The 17784-nt window shown below is 40.5% G+C and overlaps 1 protein-coding gene across 17 annotated transcripts in view; it reads left to right on the top strand.

The window, feature by feature from the left end:
• LOC146496551 (ryanodine receptor 3) overlaps positions 1–17784 on the top strand; it is a 114785-nt gene that overhangs the window by 21147 nt on the left and 75854 nt on the right. For 13 of the 17 annotated variants that reach the window (XM_085143654.1, XM_085143649.1, XM_085143661.1 and 10 more), the window contains exons 2-4: positions 5391–5510; positions 9773–9877; positions 17355–17369. In XM_085143654.1, the coding sequence (XP_084999780.1) occupies positions 5391–5510; positions 9773–9877; positions 17355–17369 (240 nt within the window). Of the gene's footprint in view, positions 1–5390; positions 5511–9772; positions 9878–9955; positions 17731–17784 lie in introns of those variants that run through there. The other 4 variants (XM_085143662.1, XM_085143650.1, XM_085143652.1 and 1 more) reach the window with 2 other exon arrangements.

Here is a 17784-nt window from a genome sequence, read left to right as displayed (position 1 = left end):
TGTCAAGAGAAAATCCACTGGCAGTTAAAATAACAGAGGCTCTGACTCATTTTATCGCTCTGGATGACCATCCGAAGCCAGTCGTGGAAAACATAGGATTCTTCTCAGTATACTCGAGCTGCGATATGAAATTCCCATTTATTATCGGCAGAGAATAAAATAAAACCTGTCTTCCAATTCATTCCATTTGTGTGTGTGTGGTAGAAGTATCGGTTTTTGTACTCTGTATCGGCAAGTACTCAGATCCAAGTATCGTATCGTATCGGTTTGAAAAAATTGGTATCGTTGCATCCCTACTACAAGCCATAAGGATGCATTACCTTCCTTTTGAGCTCAGTAATCACTCCTAGCCATCATAGGAGCCCTGTTGTTAGAGAATAAGTGTGGTGCATGTCACTAACACTGTAGCCTGATTTCATATAGTGTTCAAACCCGTGATTGGCTTACAGTAACATGACTACGCCTGCCTGTCTCCATGCAAACACCAATATTATGATTATCCTGAGTATAAGACGGGTGTGATTGGCTCAAAAGAGGGACGGGAAAAAAAGCCATTATCAGAGTCTGCTCATTGATATGCTATAGCATTACTCACACGATTTCTCCGGAACAAGGTAGATCTTTGTGCTATTGTTGTAGTGCACGCACAGATATACACAGTGGAGATGACAAACGCATGTGTTTGCACAGCACGAAGGAATACGAATGAGGCAGCGTGAGCGAGGGAGTATTAGGATTGAGTCAAATTCAATCCCAAGGTGCCCTTGGAGGCTCAGCTCGCTCTCCTCATATTTGTTTTAAAACTGTTTAATAATTTATGTTTTCTTTAACACAGTCAATAAGTAGCTGAAGTCCTGCCTTCTTGCTGGGTGCATTGGTTTCAGGATGGAAAAATATTGGTGTCAAAGTCACTTTGCTTAAATCTTTACCTCTTCTGATAAATGATGCCATGATGACTCCTTAGCTCGCTGGGGTAGGGAAATTAATTCTGTTCTTGGTTTTAATAGTCTGCTTCAAAGGAAAATTTATATCACAATGTTTGGGAAGCTTTGAGAAAGATACGTAGATATCTTTGTGTTTGTCTCGAGGGCTGTATGCCAGTATCCTTCAACTTTAAGTACAACATCATCTCTTATATATTTAAACCAATTTCATTGTGCCAGTGTTGAATGTCTCATGTCATCCTTTTAAACCTTTTAAAGAGTTTAAGAGTAAAAAGAGTACCTTCCATTCTTACAACCTGACTGACATCACTTAGTGCTTCTCTTTATGAATCCTGTGTAGAAGTCAGGGGCAAGAGGAGAAGACTAAAAAAAACAAGGGGGTTTGTGACACATCGTGAGAGAGAGAAAGAGAGAATGGGAGAGATACTGCCAGATACCCCACATTACTTCAGTGCAGGGGTGAGACAAGGGAAAAGGGCCAGCTGTGGGCTAGACTGAAGCAGAGACGTGAGAGTTGCCTTCTCTGATTAAATGCCTGGATCGATACTATCCTTATGTGGCTCAAATCAGCCCTGCTCTTGGTCCCTTAACAAGGAGACTGATTGCATGTTCTAACCTAGCTTTGCCATAAGGGCTATTCATTTCAGTCTGTATCTGAGTCGAACACATATTAATATCGATCTAAGATGGTTAGCATTATGCAAAGTGTTTCCCATAACAATCCCATGTTCATTGTGGCATTGATCATTGACCAACATAACCTGGATTACAATTCTCCCCAGTATTGAACAACCCCGCCAAGATTTATTAGTTCCTACTGTCAGCGTTAGTTTAAATATAAAATCTCCCCACTGTGCAAACGGTACACTGTTTGTATACTGACAGCATGCAGTGACATAACTATACTCAAGCGGTTTGAACGACCGGCCTTCATCAGCAGCTTCATCAGTTTCCTGTGAACTCAATGAGAAAGTCCCATCTGTTTTGAAAAGCTAGAGTATGACACGCGGATGAAAGCTCTATAAAATTTGTGAGGGGAAAAAAAGTGTCAGAAGCTCTTTCTAAAGTAGTTCTCCACAGATGTCCACCGCTTAGTTTATTTGCTGTGGGTTTTTTTATAGATCACATAAGCTGTTGCACAAACTTCTGGATTTCTGTGCTCAAGGTGGTTAAATAGATTTGTTGTGCTGCACCCCTCTAGTATCTTACAAACTGAGTGGTCAGCAAGACTAAAAAAAGTCATACATATATATAAACTAATCAGGCATAACATTATGGCCACCTGCAAAGTAAGATCCACATAGACGGCAGGATCCAAGGTTTGCCCAAAGCATCACATTCCCTCTTCTGGCTTGCCTTCGTCCCACAATGCATCCTGGTGCCAGACGAGCGATGCACCCGGCCAGGCATGCGATTCTTCAGACCAGTCCACCCTATCAATGCTTAATCACTATTCCTTCCTTGAACCACTTATGATAGATACTGACCACTGCAAAACGGGGACACCCCACCAGAGCTGCAGTTTTGCAGGTGCTCTGACTCAGTCGTCAAGGCATCACAATTTGGTCCTAGTCAAACTCACTCAAATCCATACACTTGCCCATTTTCCCTGCTTCTAACACATCAACTTCAAGGACAAAATGTTCACTTGCTCCCTAATATATCTCACTCACTACAGGTGCCATGATGAGCTAATCACTTCACCTGTCAGTACATGTAATGTTATGCCTGACTGGTGTTTTAGTCCATTTCATTAAGCCAGAAATGTCCGAACCTGTCTCTTCCTAGCTCCATACTATGCTCATCCAAATAAATAAAAACTAAATATTGAAGGTTTCATTTTTACTGCAATCGCATCGTAATTAATGCTGCATGCTAGCATTGTGCTAGTAGTGCTAAAGCACGTTTTCACACCTTGCTTCCAGTTAAATTCCAGTATAGTGCTTCCATTGATAATGATAGTGCCATTAATAATGTTATTAATAATGTTAATTGTCATTCCCAACTGTTAAATTTCATATCCACATTTAACCTTAACCTAATTTTATGCGAAGCTACAAGGCTGTTTGTAAGGGGAGGAAGACATCCGCAAACCACATAAGCTTTGCTGCTGTTGGTAGCCATCAGATTACACATAATAGTGGTAATATCATTAAGGACACCCACACACCCACAAACACAAATGCACGCACACATCGCTTTTTCTTTTTTTCACTAAAAGGAAAATATCTACACAGACAGAAGCACACACGAGCAACTCGAAAATGAATGTGTAACGCGTGCGTTGCAAAGGGGCCTCGAGGCTTGTCATATTGATTTCCATGCAGTGCTTTCTACGCACACAAACACGGACTTGCACCCGGTGACGTGCAGATGCTAGTCCCCTTTATCTCTCGCTGCTGTGCATTGTGCTGCACTGTAATGGAGTGCTTTACTGTTACTACTACTACTACTGCTGCACTCTGCTCTCAGCACAATCCCTCTCACATTAAATAATGCAGCTGGCAATTGTGCAGCAGCTTCCACCCCTCCCCATCCCATAGCAGCCAATATCAGCAAATTTCTGCTTGCTCTGCTGTCGTGAAGAATAACTATGCCCAATTCAGCGTTTACAGGGCCAACACTATAAACACCATAAGCCCATTTACACAGCAGCGGCAATGGATGTTTGTTTTTCGGCTCTTGTGCTCCCAAAAGAATTTATGTTTTTGGTGACGTCTGTCGTCATCAACTGCATTTGCCTTTGCTCGCATAACACACAAAAACAATGAGCCAACTTTTGTAGATGCGATTAATTTAAATCATGAAATTTATTTATTTATTATGGCTTTATTTTCATCCTACTATAAATATGTAAAATCTCTTGTTTTCCTGCGAATTTCTCCTGCACAGTCATGCAGCTACATCTTAGTTCCCAGAAGGTTTTCATCTATGCCAGATATTATGATGTCATCATGATGCCTAGCAACCACCAACCAATTGGCTAAAATGACACCTTATAAAAGCATTGTATAATTTTCCTTTCACAATTACAGCAATTTTATCTAATTTTTAACCATAAAACTTTCATTATGGACGATTGATTACAATATGTTGCCTAGCAACCACCTACGGACAATCTAAAATGAGCCATTTGTGGCCTTTATGTATCTACAGCACCTTACAATAGCATTGTAGTCTTTTAATTTAATTTTATCTAATTTATATCCACAAAACTTTCATTTTGCACACACACACACACACACACACACACACACACACACACACACACGCACTGTTTAAATATACAGTATCTGCACACAATCTTAAACATATTTACTAACGCAACATCAAAGCGGTGCACTACCTCGCTTTTATAAATGCATTCACTTGTTTCAGCCATTATTTCTGTTTATAGGGTGAAATGCTCCAGCAAATAGCCTTAACCTCATTTGCACCATATAAACAGCGTAAATAGCCTAAAGAAGATTGGGTTGACTCAAAGGGATCAGCCATGGATAATTTGATCACCACATGGGAGTGGAAAAAAGGTCTAAGAACGTCCAATTTTATCTTTGAATGCAACATAGTTTACTTATCTTTTAACAGACATTTTAATAATTCACCTGACAGTCATTCTAGATGCAATGACATTTTATTCCATCCCTTTTTATATCAGGAAAACAAAAAATAATGAACATTTTTGTAAATCCCCGCGTTAGGCAGCTGGCAGATTTGAACCCAATGTGATGTTAAAAATGACAGACGCCATAATAACAGAACAATCATTGCACAAGTTATGCAAAGAAAGAGCACGGCATTATTGACAGTAACCACCGTGTGGCCATTCAAACAACAATAAACCAATGATAAATGGACTGGTCCTTATATAACGTTTGTCTACTCAAGCGCTCATTAATGGCTCATTCACCCATACAAGCACTTTTTTCTACATCTAAGTGCTTTCCATCTAACATTCACACTCCATTGAGCACAACCTGGGGTTGAGTATCTTACCCAAGGATACTTTGGCACGTACACTGAAGCAGCCAGGGATCGAACCACCAACCTTCTGATTAGTAAATAACCTGCTCTACTGTCTGAACTACAGCTGCAAATCTGAAAAAGTCGTTATAGACCTTTGAATATTGGTTAATTGTCAAAAGATGATCATCACTGTAACTTAAGCAAAGCTTCAAAGGTTTAAGGTTAGGCTCGCTTTTGCTTATACTTCTAGTTTGCTTCTCTTATTCTGATGAACAGCTGTATGAAGCTGTGGTTGGTGTCGAGGTTCAGGGGAGAAGAAGGAGCACTTCTCAGGCCATGGTGGTTTGAGAGTTTCCTCCGATCAATGCACAAGGATGGGCATGTGTGTGGATGAACTCGCACACACACACATGCACACACACTGACAGCGTCTATGCTTGCATGCGCAGACACAAACTGAAGTCTGTTTTGTTTTGACAGGATGATGAAGTGGTGCTCCAGTGTGTGGCTTGCATCCAGAAGGAGAATCGCAAGTTCTGCTTGGCCGCCGAGGGGCTCGGCAATCGACTGTGTTACCTGGAGCCCACATCTGAGGCAAAGGTAGGCAACACTGGCTCTACTGTTGCACAGTTTTAGTCTCTCAGATCTGAACTGGCAGCACAACAATGCATGTCATCAGTGTGAGATGTTTCTATATCTTTATGTTCACACACTTGTGTGTGTTAAGATGCAAATAAAAAAAATGGACCAATGTGACATGAAGCAGTTTTCAGAAGCGTGTACCGGATGAAAGGAAGCGTTCATCTATAAAAAAAACTCCATGGAAACCAAACATCCACTTAGTCCGTTCATGTTTGGGTTGAGCAAACAATCAGAGAAGCCAAGCAGACACGCACAGAAAAAAAAGCAGCACAGCAGCTCACATCCACCGCAGTCTCCTTGATGAGCTTTCAAGGGATCAGGGACGGCGTCGCATCTCCGCAGGTCCCACCGTCAGATGATAATTCCCTGAAATTACGCCCCTGGACGTGATTGATGGATTGTTTCATAAGCTGCACTGTTGTTAGCTGTAATTGCCCGCTGCTTCATTGTAGCAGAGCAGCCTGTTTGCAGTTTCTTTGAATAAGTGTAAAGTTTTAATGAGTTAAATGCAATTTCTTTTGCTTTGCTGTCAGTGGGGGTGCCATCATAATGCCTTTTTGTGTAATTAATCGACAACATGGCACACACTCTCTTCTTTTTTTTCTTTTAAGTGATCCCCCTGTTAAGCGATTATTTATAAAGATTGATCGGCTGCAGGGATGTGTATTCTTTCTCACCTTTTCATGGCTGCCGATGCTTTGCTGCTAATCTGGCATTGATGTTTCCCTGTAGCTACAGTTGACGGGCCTTAGGCTTCATCTGGATTGATTGTCTCTTAATAATAATCCATTAATATTGACTAATTTCACTCAAGACACTATGTGCATGTGCGTTTCTTACATAGTGACCATGTAAGAAATGCAGAAATACTTTTCAGAGAAAGAGGGAAAAGAGTTGTTTTTTACTTGGCAAAATACTGACATTTACTATCATAGCTCACACAAAGAGTATATCTGTGTTTCAAGGGGAAGGTTAGGCCTTTACTCTATTTTGGATGGTAATTATACCTGACAGGTGTGATGGATGTTCTCCGTATCAGGCACTTTGTCTTCATTCCCTGTAGTTTTTTTATGAAAAGGCATCACCCCACCTTTGGGATCAGTGACATAGCTGTGAAAAAAGCCCAGGATGTCCATTTAGAGGTGGATGACTGAATAGGAAGCTTCGTTTCCTCGGTGAACTAGTCTAGTAATGGGGGACAGAACCAAAATGATGCAACGAGGCTGATTTAAAGCGTGCACATTGTAAGTGGCAACATCAATCAGCTCGTGAGAAGCCGTTGGTGTGATATACAACCAGCAGCTTTCACTTGTCAGAGATTCAATATTATGGAGTTGTGCCCGCATACCATTATAGCTTTGATGCTTGTCTTTGTTGTTTGGAACCAGCTCATTTTTCTAAATTCCTTTTCATTACCAGCCAAAAGCTTTAGCGCCGCCCCCAATTAAACTAAAGAACAATGGAAGCGGATGAAGCCACATCCTCAGGACAATCAGCTTTAACCCTGTTTGACCTTTCTGTCTGGAGACAGAAATAATGACGCGGTCGATCCTCGCCCACAATCGCAAAACACTTGTTCTCTCATCACACAATTGGTCAGCCAAGCTGCCTTAAAACTGTCTCCTTGACGGGGCTTTATAGTCGCCATCCCCTCCAGGTCACTTTGATTTTTATTTCCCCAGTTTCTCGAGGCTGTCCCTCCCCACCTCCTGTTTTAGTCCAGGCGAGGGCAAAGGTCCATGTGTTGTCACCTAGAGAGGTTTGAGGAGGGCTGGACGGCTTCTCAACAGATAGGAAAGACGTTTCACCAGCCCAGACTTCGTGTCATAACTTTACACTGCACACAGAATCAGAGACTTTTCTTTTAAAGCTGCCAGGGAATGGAATAAACTTCCTGAACATTTGAAAACTTTTTTGTTTTTATGTTGAAAGGTGGACTCAGATCTGTCAACATTAACCATCCAACGCTTTGTAATTCTTTCTGTTCGTTTTGAAGTCCTTGATATTTATATATGACGATAATGGATGATGGGGTTTGGCTACTGTTGATATGTTTTTCAAATAATTTCATCTGCGATGTGCAAGGTTAGGGTGCAGTGCATCATTTTCCTTAGAAAAGTGAAATGAAAGAATGAAGATATAAGTGTATTTTTTATTTACATTTTCACATAATTTATTAGTCAGTACTATTGAGATCTATCGATTATTCTTTGTCCCACACGCCATCAGACTGTTTAACTCCTCTCTGGAGGGGAGAGGGAGGGGAAACAGGAGGACAAAGGAGGGGGGAACAACTAAGCTGTAGTGCCTCTTCACTTCACTCTGCAATACCTTTTGTGCAATACTTTTGTTAATAGTCAACGGTGCAATAGACCTCAATACTTTAAATGTGCAATTCACTTGTATTTTTATTTTTATTCCTATTTATTCTATTTATCCCCTTCGTATATTTTATTTATATATGAGTGTGTGTGTATATATATAATATTCTGCTCATGCTCTGTAACTTCTGTCGGTGCTGTGCTTTTGGAAACCGAATTTCCCAGAGGAACCCACCCAAGGCATTAATAAAGTTTTATCTTATCTTATCTTATGTGAAACTAGCCAAGAGACATTTGTTTTAGCTTGTATTTAAACAGGAAGTCAAAATCTTGTGATTTTGCGAGTGTTGTGTGCTGAAAGAAGCTCCGACAGACCCAGAACCCATGACTTGGGATTTCACAAGAGATTTTGTTGCAGATCAGTCATTGTAAAGTTGTCTATAAAGTTCATATAAACTACTGTAAAGGCTGATGGAAACTGCAGTTTCTGAGTTAGCTGCCAGTTCACTGTGGGCTCATCACCACAAACAACTCCTTTCACACACAAGAAGTAATCTGCGCCTTTAGTTAAGATAGAGATATAAAATATATCCCCTTTACCTTTAATGAGCATGTCATCAAGTATCGAGCGATGCACTTTCTCAATCTGGTTCTTTCGGTGCATTTGTGTGTGTGGTTCTTTTTCCTTCTGGAAAGCAAGTTTTTAAGACTCTTCGAATTAAACTAAATTCTCGCCATCTCTCGACAAGTATCAAATCAGTGATGTCTAAATTAAGCAAGCGTGTCAGTGGAAGTGTATCTGTAAAAACTATTTTTGAATTCCAACACGCTGCCTCGTGTTTCTATAACGTCACGGCTGTTTTTCCCCCTGACTTGCCTGGAGCCTTTCTATTCAACACAGTAGTGGCCATTGTTAAGATTCAATTCGCCTTCTGAGTACTTTAGCATAACACTGGGTTGTGGAAAGTTTTTAAATGAGGTTAGATTTACCTGTGTGAATGAACCACTTGGGAAGGAGGCCAGAGAGGGTGTTTTGGGTTGGTGTCATTTATCTCGTGTTTATGCCCTGTAATATCTCCATCGGCGCTTTCCGTGTCCTTTCTCTGAATCGCCTGTCTTTTCCAGTACTGCCCTGGTTCAGCGATTTGGCATCTTCCCTATTTTTTTAATGGTGCTCTTTCCGAGACCTGGCTTATCTGAGCACAGACTGACCCGAAAGCGCTTAATCTGAATTTAAAGTACCTTTTAATGAATATCGCCCACTCAATTAAGACGAACTCGGTTCAAGTGGGGGTAAAAATGCAGCAGTCAGCAGAGATTTTATGAGGGGGCATCTAATCAGAGTATCCCTGTAGATTCAGGGAGCTGTTTTCCTTTTTTTTCCGGGCTGTATGAAGATGTTTCGCTTATGGAGCAAATTCCTGAAGCACTAAATCAGAATCAGTGTTGATGGACAGCAGAATAACTGCAGTGGTGATCTTTTCATTATTAGCACTTTGGTGAAGGCTGAGTCACTGTAGATGGGATCTTTTGGAGCACGGTGGAGAACACATTGTACTGAAGAGTACTTAGTTTGCCCTTTTTTCTTTGCTGTCATTTACTAAACATGAATTAATAGTTTGATATTTTTAAAAAATGAATGCGAGAACATACCCACAAATTTGAATTATTGATTTATTCCCCATAATTGAGCCTTTCTAAAATACTACCTACCAGTAAAGATGATATATCCTGTACAGAACCAGTTATTTTGCATTTTTATTTACTAATAAAATATAAATATGTCTATTTTTTCAAAAGAAAAAAAAATGCTAAAAATGTTCATAAAATGTTGCCTAGAAAAATGAGATATTTCATCTGTGACTGTTTTTAACCAGAGATGCTTTTATTTGGTTACAGTATGTTCCCCCAGACCTTTGCATCTGCACCTTTGTGCTGGAACAGTCCCTGTCAGTGCGAGCCCTGCAGGAGATGCTGGCTAAGAGCGGACAGAACAGCGAAGGGGTGAGTGAAGATAGACACAAAAGCTCTTTGATTCTTCATAAACCATCCCCGAGTCATTTAATGTGTCTCACTGTGCTCTGATATCCAGAGGAGGCGGCTGTAATAAATGCAGTCAGCTAAGTTGAATTTTCTTAACTGTTAGGAGGTTAATGGGCAAAATAGGCCCGTTTCAGTAGCCTGGGGACCCTGGCTGCAAAGAGGTCTGGGCACCCATGATACTGATGAGGATGTATCCATTGAATGTTGGGAAATTACTGCAGGTTTCATGTGTTATGTTTACCTTTGCCCATTTGATTAACACTTAAGAAAACAATGCGATTTTCTTTTGTACAATAGCAATTAAAAGCCTACATGCAAAATCAGTCGACAGTAGATTTGGATTGTATTTACAGTGTTGTACAAAAGTCTTGAGCTGCTCCTAGTTTCTGTATATTTTGCATCCAAGCGAGATTTTTTGTAATTTTTATTTCTGTTTGCCAAATCCCAGCTGTCAAGTAGCCATTACGAAAAGGGCGGCTTGGGGGAAAAGGCTTAAGTTATATCGGATAGAACAGCGATGAATAGCGAATCAGTGATGAATCTATATTTTAAACTTTTGATTCAAATTTTCTTCATTACATACGGAAGAGGAGATTAGTAGAGGCAAGCAACACAGAGTGTATACGACCAACATGGCGGAGGCTCTGGCATGATACGAGGCTGCATTTCAGCTGGTGGTGTGGTCAAAATTGATAGAATTATGAATGCAGCAAAGGAGTATCAGATTTCGATCCACTGTGCAGTACCATGTTGAAAACATCTGATTGGCAAAGGCTTCATTCTTCAGCATGACAGCGATCCCAAGCAGACTGCCAATGCAGGAAAAGGATTACTGGATAGAAAAACAGACAGTGTAACACTCTGTCATGGATTGGCTTCCCCAGAGCTGGGACCTCAACATTACTGAGGCAGTGTGGGATCATGTTGACAGAAAACAAAACAAAAGGCAGCCAACATCCAAAAAAGAGCTTTGAATTTCATTCAAGAAGTATGAACAATTCCTGAAGACTACTTAAAGAAATGACAGAGAGAAGAAAAAAGGTGGTCATATTAAATATTGACTTTCAAGTTTAAAAATAGAGTTGTACAAATTCTATTTTTGCCATATATATTCTGTATTTCCTTGAATATTTGCACGTTTCAATAAATCAGAGCACCTAGTTCCTGTTTACCTAGTGAAACATAAAGAAATGAAGGGCTGCTAATGACTTTTGCGCAGTCCTGTACCCACATAGTGAAAGTAAAGCGGATCGTATAGTAGGGAGAACTGAACACGTTTCAAATTTTTCAGTAATCTGCACTCATGTACAACCTTTCCTGTGCTGCAAGTGTGTTTCCTGCTCTTTTACATTTCTATGATATATAATTCTACCATCTTTATCTTCTATTTTCTGTGGATAATCCATCTTTCACGTGATAGACACGCAGCCTGGATCAGTGGGTATGTTCACTGCTCATGCCATTCCCCTCTCATCCCTTTGCACACTGCAGTGCATCATTTGCTTTTCTTTTCTACCCTCATTGATCTCTGGTTTGACTTTTACGACACGTCACCTGTGAAATTTGTCTTTAGAAATCATAGTTTATTACACACCTAAATAATTTTCTTTGAAACGACGGTACAACTGGTTTCTTCAATCTAGTATTTCCGTCTGATTGAAACCCAATCGGTACAAAGTACCTGATTGGGTTTCATATAGACTTCCCAATAAGGTTTTCCATAAAGAATTACTTGTTATATAACTTGATTTTTGCTGGAGAACTGGAGCGTCTCCAATGTTGGATTAGCGTCAGATTAACATTTGTCTTGTCTTCGGGGGATTCAGATGAATGCTCAGTGCAGCATCATTTGTTTTGTGCTACCCTCCGCATAGAATAAGCTCTCATTTGTCACAGCATCTCCTTCTAATCATAGCAGCTGTATGCTGTGAGAGATGCTATAGCATGATGCAAACAGCTGATCTGATACGAACATTTCTGGAAGGAGACTGAAAGCCATCACGATTGATTTAGTCTCATAAGCTCTCTGCATGATTTGGTCTGTTCATCCTTTAATACCACGTGGTTAAGGATGGTGAGAATTTCCATAAATCTTTAGTTGTTAAGGCACACATTTAATGGCTTTACTTCAGAGATAAATGGAGATGTCAGGAGTGGATCTTGTCTGTGCGGCAGAATGACACGAGTCAAGACCATTGGTTCCACTGCTGCTGTGGGCAGTGTTAGCAGGAAATTGTGAGCCGCGGCGGAGAAAAAGGGAGCTCCAAAATATTAAACGCTAGATTAAAGCTCAAATGAACATGGTTGACCATCCTTCTTGCATCAGCACCTTTAAAAGGCTTAAAATAATACTGGAGTTAGCTTGCCTCTCTCTCTCTTCTCCTTTTGGGAAAGGAATTATGCACCGATTTACATTTCAGTCTGGCATCAAGACATCGTCTCCTTATCGCTAATTTGTTTGGCCTTCTGTTCGTCCCTCATCTCTGTAGAAGGCAAACTTGTTTCCTCATAGCCAATCAAATTCGTTTTGTCAGCCACACTGACTCACTATCAGCCAGATGACAGTTTGAGCCATAGATTTTAAACTACCAAATTTAGCTGCTCAAGTCTCATTTGTATCTAGCTGGCAAACATAAACACACATCTTGTCCTGGGCTCTGTGCTGTGAATCAAGTTCAACATACTCTGAATATTTTTCCGTTATCTGGCTTCACTTGCGCTGACACTGGCAGTCAGGCTAAGCAGACACAGGAAGGTGGTAATCAAGTCAATAAGTCAACCCAGGGTTTCCCAATCGAGCTGTGAGTGCGTTCGCATGAATGGGGTTGCGTTGGCAGCATCTTGCCAATCACACACATGGACAGATCTACTGGCAGAGCAAGCAGCAAGCAACACAGCTACTGCAGACAAAGCAGCAGTGTGTGTGTGTGTGTGTGTGTGTGTGAGAGAGAGAGGAAGATTGTTGAGTGAAGTGCTTTGGAAACATTTGGTCAACTACAACACAGAAGACGAATCTAAATGTCTTACTGATGCTCATCAAGGAGAGACAATGACTTCAGACTCGATTAAACGAATTGAGATGCTCTTACCATCTTCACCCTTCCAGGAATATCTCGCAGATAATCCTGGAATAGTAGTGACACCATTTTCCTGATTGGTCAGTAGGTGGTGATTTCACACATGCTGATCCCTAATCTCAAGGATACCCTACTCAGTATCAGGTTAGATCTGCAGTATAAGTTGCCATGGTGATGCAGTCTGCTAAGAAGTGAACTGCCTTTGTAATACTGAAAGCCCAAATTGAACATTGAAATACTTCAGTTCAGTTCACACAAATTCAGACCAAACAGAGGAAAACAGTGAAGTGAGCTTTATTTTAAAGCCAGAGAAAAAAAAATAAAAGAGAAAGGTGAAAACTCCAAAAAGACACAGGAAATAGCAACATGGGAAAACACAGAAAATGAAAAGGACAACATACAATACCACAAAGAGCAACACAGGACTATTTATACACTAAGGGCTGATTAGGAAACTGAAACAGGTGAAATTCAAGTAACATACAAGTGAAGATAGCCAGGATGCCACGACAAAGAAACACAAAAGAACCAAAGCAGGAGCGCAAACAGAAACACTACTTCTACTACAAATGATAGACAAGGTGTGAACTAGCGCTCGAGATATCACTCATCCATTCGCTTATCGTTTTTCAGGGTTTCGGCGGGGCTGGAGCCTATCCTAGCCGTCTTAGGACGAGAGACGGGGTAACACATACACATAGACAGAGACAGAGACCTATGGCCAATTAACCCACCCCCACTAAGTGCATGTCTTTGGACTGTGGGAGGAAGTCGGAGTACCCACGCAAACACGGGGAGAATGTGCAATCTCCACATAGAAACTGAACTCAGGACCTTCTTGCTGTGAGGCAACAGTGCTAACCACCGTGCCACCGTGCTGCCCACGGTGATATGCTGCTGATATGATGTTACATTACGATGCATTAAATAAGCATCTAAAACAAATGTTCAAAACTGATAAAACAGAAAAGATTAGGAGGCCATGACAGGAAATGTTACTTAGGTCAGTTAAGCTGCTGATTTTGGTTCCTACTTTACAATTAGTTTAAAAAGGAATAAATAAATAAACATTGCCTGCTCGAGTCTGAGCAGACTGTCAGTCACACTGAGACTCTAAAGATGCCTCCAGCTGGCTGAGAGTAGAGAAGTATTTTGACCTCTTTTCCTCCTTTAATCAATAAAAAAAAACTATAAACACTAAATTCAAAGATCAAATTTACCTTATTTTTGAGATGAATTCTCGTGTACATACACCTATTGGATCTACTTATCGCAAACATTTATATTGTAACCCGTCTCACTTTACGTACCCGTGTAGCAAATACTCCAGAGACTTTTTAGACTTCTTGGATCGGCAATTTGAACCGTGTCACTCGAGTGCGTTCTCTCCTCTCACGTTTATCTGTTTTCGATATTGTCTACCTATTCATCATTCTTGCCTGCGCTGAAATGTCACTGGAGGAAGCGCCATTAAAGGGGAAATGGAGGTTGAATATGTCTCGGCTGAGGCTCTGAAATCAATATGTCTTTGAACAGATGGGCTCATCAATAGACAGTGGCTGGAGCAAATGGTTGTTGAGTTCAGGCAGTTCAAGCGGTTTTAGCCGGAAGGCACAGAGACACAAAGGGCACAACAAGGTACCTGCAAAGACAACACACAGCAACTAGTGTAAATGCCAGGCCGCATTTAGCTCAGTATCCACTAATAATTACTATGTGCAAATTTGTCTTTACTAATATAAAGTATCCTAACCCATATTGGAGGGTTGCTGGTCAGAATGGGCGAGTGGTAAGTAGAGGTGGGAATCATCATACATCCCACGATACTATATTATCACAATACTTAACGCACGATACGATATTATTGCAATTTTTTTTAAATATTTTGCGATATTCAGATTCTGTACATAAAGGTAAACTTTATCAATATTCATTTTATCTAATAACAGTCTTGCACTCAGTCTTTCTCTCATTTCAGTCAGTTTTATTGTTGACAAACTGAACGGTTTGTATTACAGTCTAGTCCAACTTAACTGAATGCAACCATCTGGTACATTTATAGCTATTCTGAACTATGCAATTATGAAAACTATGCAGCCCCTTCAGCAACTGAAGAATTTGGAAGTAAATTAAAACAAAATATAATTTTACATTAAATAAAAAAGTTTTAAACTTAATTAAAATAAAACATGTCTTAAATTAAAATAAGTAAACTGTCATGTTTATTGCTGCCATAAAAAAAGTTAAACACATTTGGACAGTGAAGGAATGTCAGGATTCTTGCTCAGAAAAAGGATCAACATGCTCTGAAGTCAGAGCATGTTCCAGTCCACAAAAACTTTTTTTGTAACAAAATATCGATTTCTGCTGTCCCTGTATCGATACATTATTAGCAAACAAAATATCACGATACTACACAGTATCGATTTTTTTCCCCCACCCCTAGTGGTAAGACTGGTCACTGGGGAATACCTGCTCTAGGCTCACCCACTGAAATGAATGCAGTGGGGGAAATAATTATTTGATCCCCAGCTGAATTTGTAAGTTTGCTCGCTTCCAAAGAAATCTATAATTTCTCTCAATTTTTCTAGTAGTTTCATTTAAATGTTGAGAAACAGTATATCAACCAGAATTCCAGAAAAAAAACCCACATTTAATAAAGTTATGAATTAAAGAATGATTTGCATGTCATTCAGTGGAATAAGTAATTTGTCTTAATGCTTCAGCTTCCTCCACAGATTTTCTGTAGGACTGAGGTCTGAAGACTGGCTAGGCTACTCCATAACCATAATGGTCTTCTTCTTTAGCTACTCCTTTGTTACCTTGGTGATGTGTTTTGGGTCACTGTCATGCTGAAAGACCTATGCTAACTGTTCTGGCTGAAGGAAGGAGGTTCTTATCTGATATATTATGCTACATCTTCCCTGGCTGTCAGTGTAGTGAAGTCATCCTGTAACTTAGCAGAAAAAGTGCCAAAGAGCATCGTTTTGGTTTCATCTGGCTTCATTACTTTCTCCCAATCTTTTCTGAATCATTTAGATTCTTAAATGATTCCTAATTCATAACTTAAGACAAGCCTGTACGTGTGCCTTCTTGAGTGGGGATGTTGCAGGTGCTGCCAGATTTCAATCCATTATAGTGTGTTACCAATGGTCCCAATTGCCTTCAGATCACTAACAAGCTCCTCCCGTGTAGGGCTAATACACCGCCTTTTTCATGATTATCCTCATCCCATGAGGCAAGATCTTGCATGGAGTTCCAGACTCAGGGCGATTGATAGTTATTTTATATTTCTTCTATTTCTGAATAACCAAACCAACAGCTGTCCAAGCTTGGTGTGAAGGTAACAGAATATCTGTAATTGATTGATTAATTGATTGTAATCTGTGTGCCACATGGACATACACCTAGTCTGTTGGAGGCAGGCTGGATTGTAAGAGATCAAATATTAAATGACATGCAAACTGATTTATAACTTTTGAGTATTGTATTTTTTCTGGATTGCTCTCTATCATGAAAGTCTGAGACTTTTAATTTCTATGTAAGTGAACAAAATTGCAGTTTCAGCAGTGGATCAAATAATTATTATTTCTGGCACTGGATACGGCGGTTTGTGGTCTATAGTTGGACACAGCATCATTCAAAAGTTTTCTCCCATATGGTTCATTTATCCAGGGGTTCTAACAGTTTTGCTCTTTTCACATGCTTAAGTTATATTACGTTTTTGCTGCAATGTGTCTCTACATTTAGAAAATAACTTTTCTTGCTGATCATGCACAGCCCGTCATTGGGACAGGAAAGTGAGTTTGGGGTTTATCCGATGTGGTGATTGCAGTGCTGCGTGCCTCACTGCATTAGACTCAGCCCCTCAGCCAGCTTAGAGCAGTTACCAGCAGCACAGAAGAAGCCTGAAAGCCAGTACTGCAGTCTGCAGAACACAACTGCATCAAATCACAGGCCAGCTATTGTCCCAGTAGCCAACTGAGGGGGATAGAGAGAGAAATAGAAACGCGGCAAAAGAAGATGTAGAAGCACACTACAATTTTAAAAAACGAGCCATGATTCACATAGCGCTTGGATATTACGTAACTACAATTTTGTAAAATTGCATTGAGTAAACTCAGCTTTGCTGGATACATACTGTATAGTTAGTATCCTGCTTGGCTTGTAGAAAATATTTGTTTACCAGTGGCTTCACTGTAAAACACACACAAAAAAAGATTGTCAGCTTCTTTTTCTTCATTCCTTTAAATAAGTAACAGTTGTGTGTGGCCCTAAATTTGTACCAACTAAAGCAGACAGGCTCAGGAGAAGCCTGAATAATGAATAATAACACTCTTTCTTACCTTAATGCTTCCTAGAGGCTCATAAGGAAGGTGAGTAACATGGGAGTTGATTGCCAAAGAGAAAAAAACCACCCCCTTTTGCATTTCTCCCAATAGATATATTAATTGTTCCCCCTCCTGCATCTTAACCCAATCCCCAAGGCGATGGAGTCATTGTCTGCTAATACTGACATTGCATCCAGAGACTGACAGTAGTTTACAGTGTGCATCCTCCCACATTCCTGTAGCTGGAGTGCTGGAAAGATGAGCCCGTATCCTGCTCACTCACGGATACAGGAGCAGATTGCATGTGTTCATTGGAGAGACTGGGTGGCAAACCCTCCCCAGGAGATGCGTGCCCCCAGCTTGAGGTCATCCTAGTCGTCGATGAGGTCAACGTTCAGTGTCAGAGGTTCGATTGAAGCGGTTGGAGGGAGACCACTGGGGTTGTTCTGACAGAACACTG

Source organism: Neolamprologus multifasciatus, chromosome 19, assembly GCF_963576455.1.
Source record: "Neolamprologus multifasciatus chromosome 19, fNeoMul1.2, whole genome shotgun sequence".
Classification (NCBI taxonomy): Eukaryota; Metazoa; Chordata; class Actinopteri; order Cichliformes; family Cichlidae; genus Neolamprologus; species Neolamprologus multifasciatus.
This window is presented reverse-complemented; position numbering and strand designations above follow the sequence as displayed.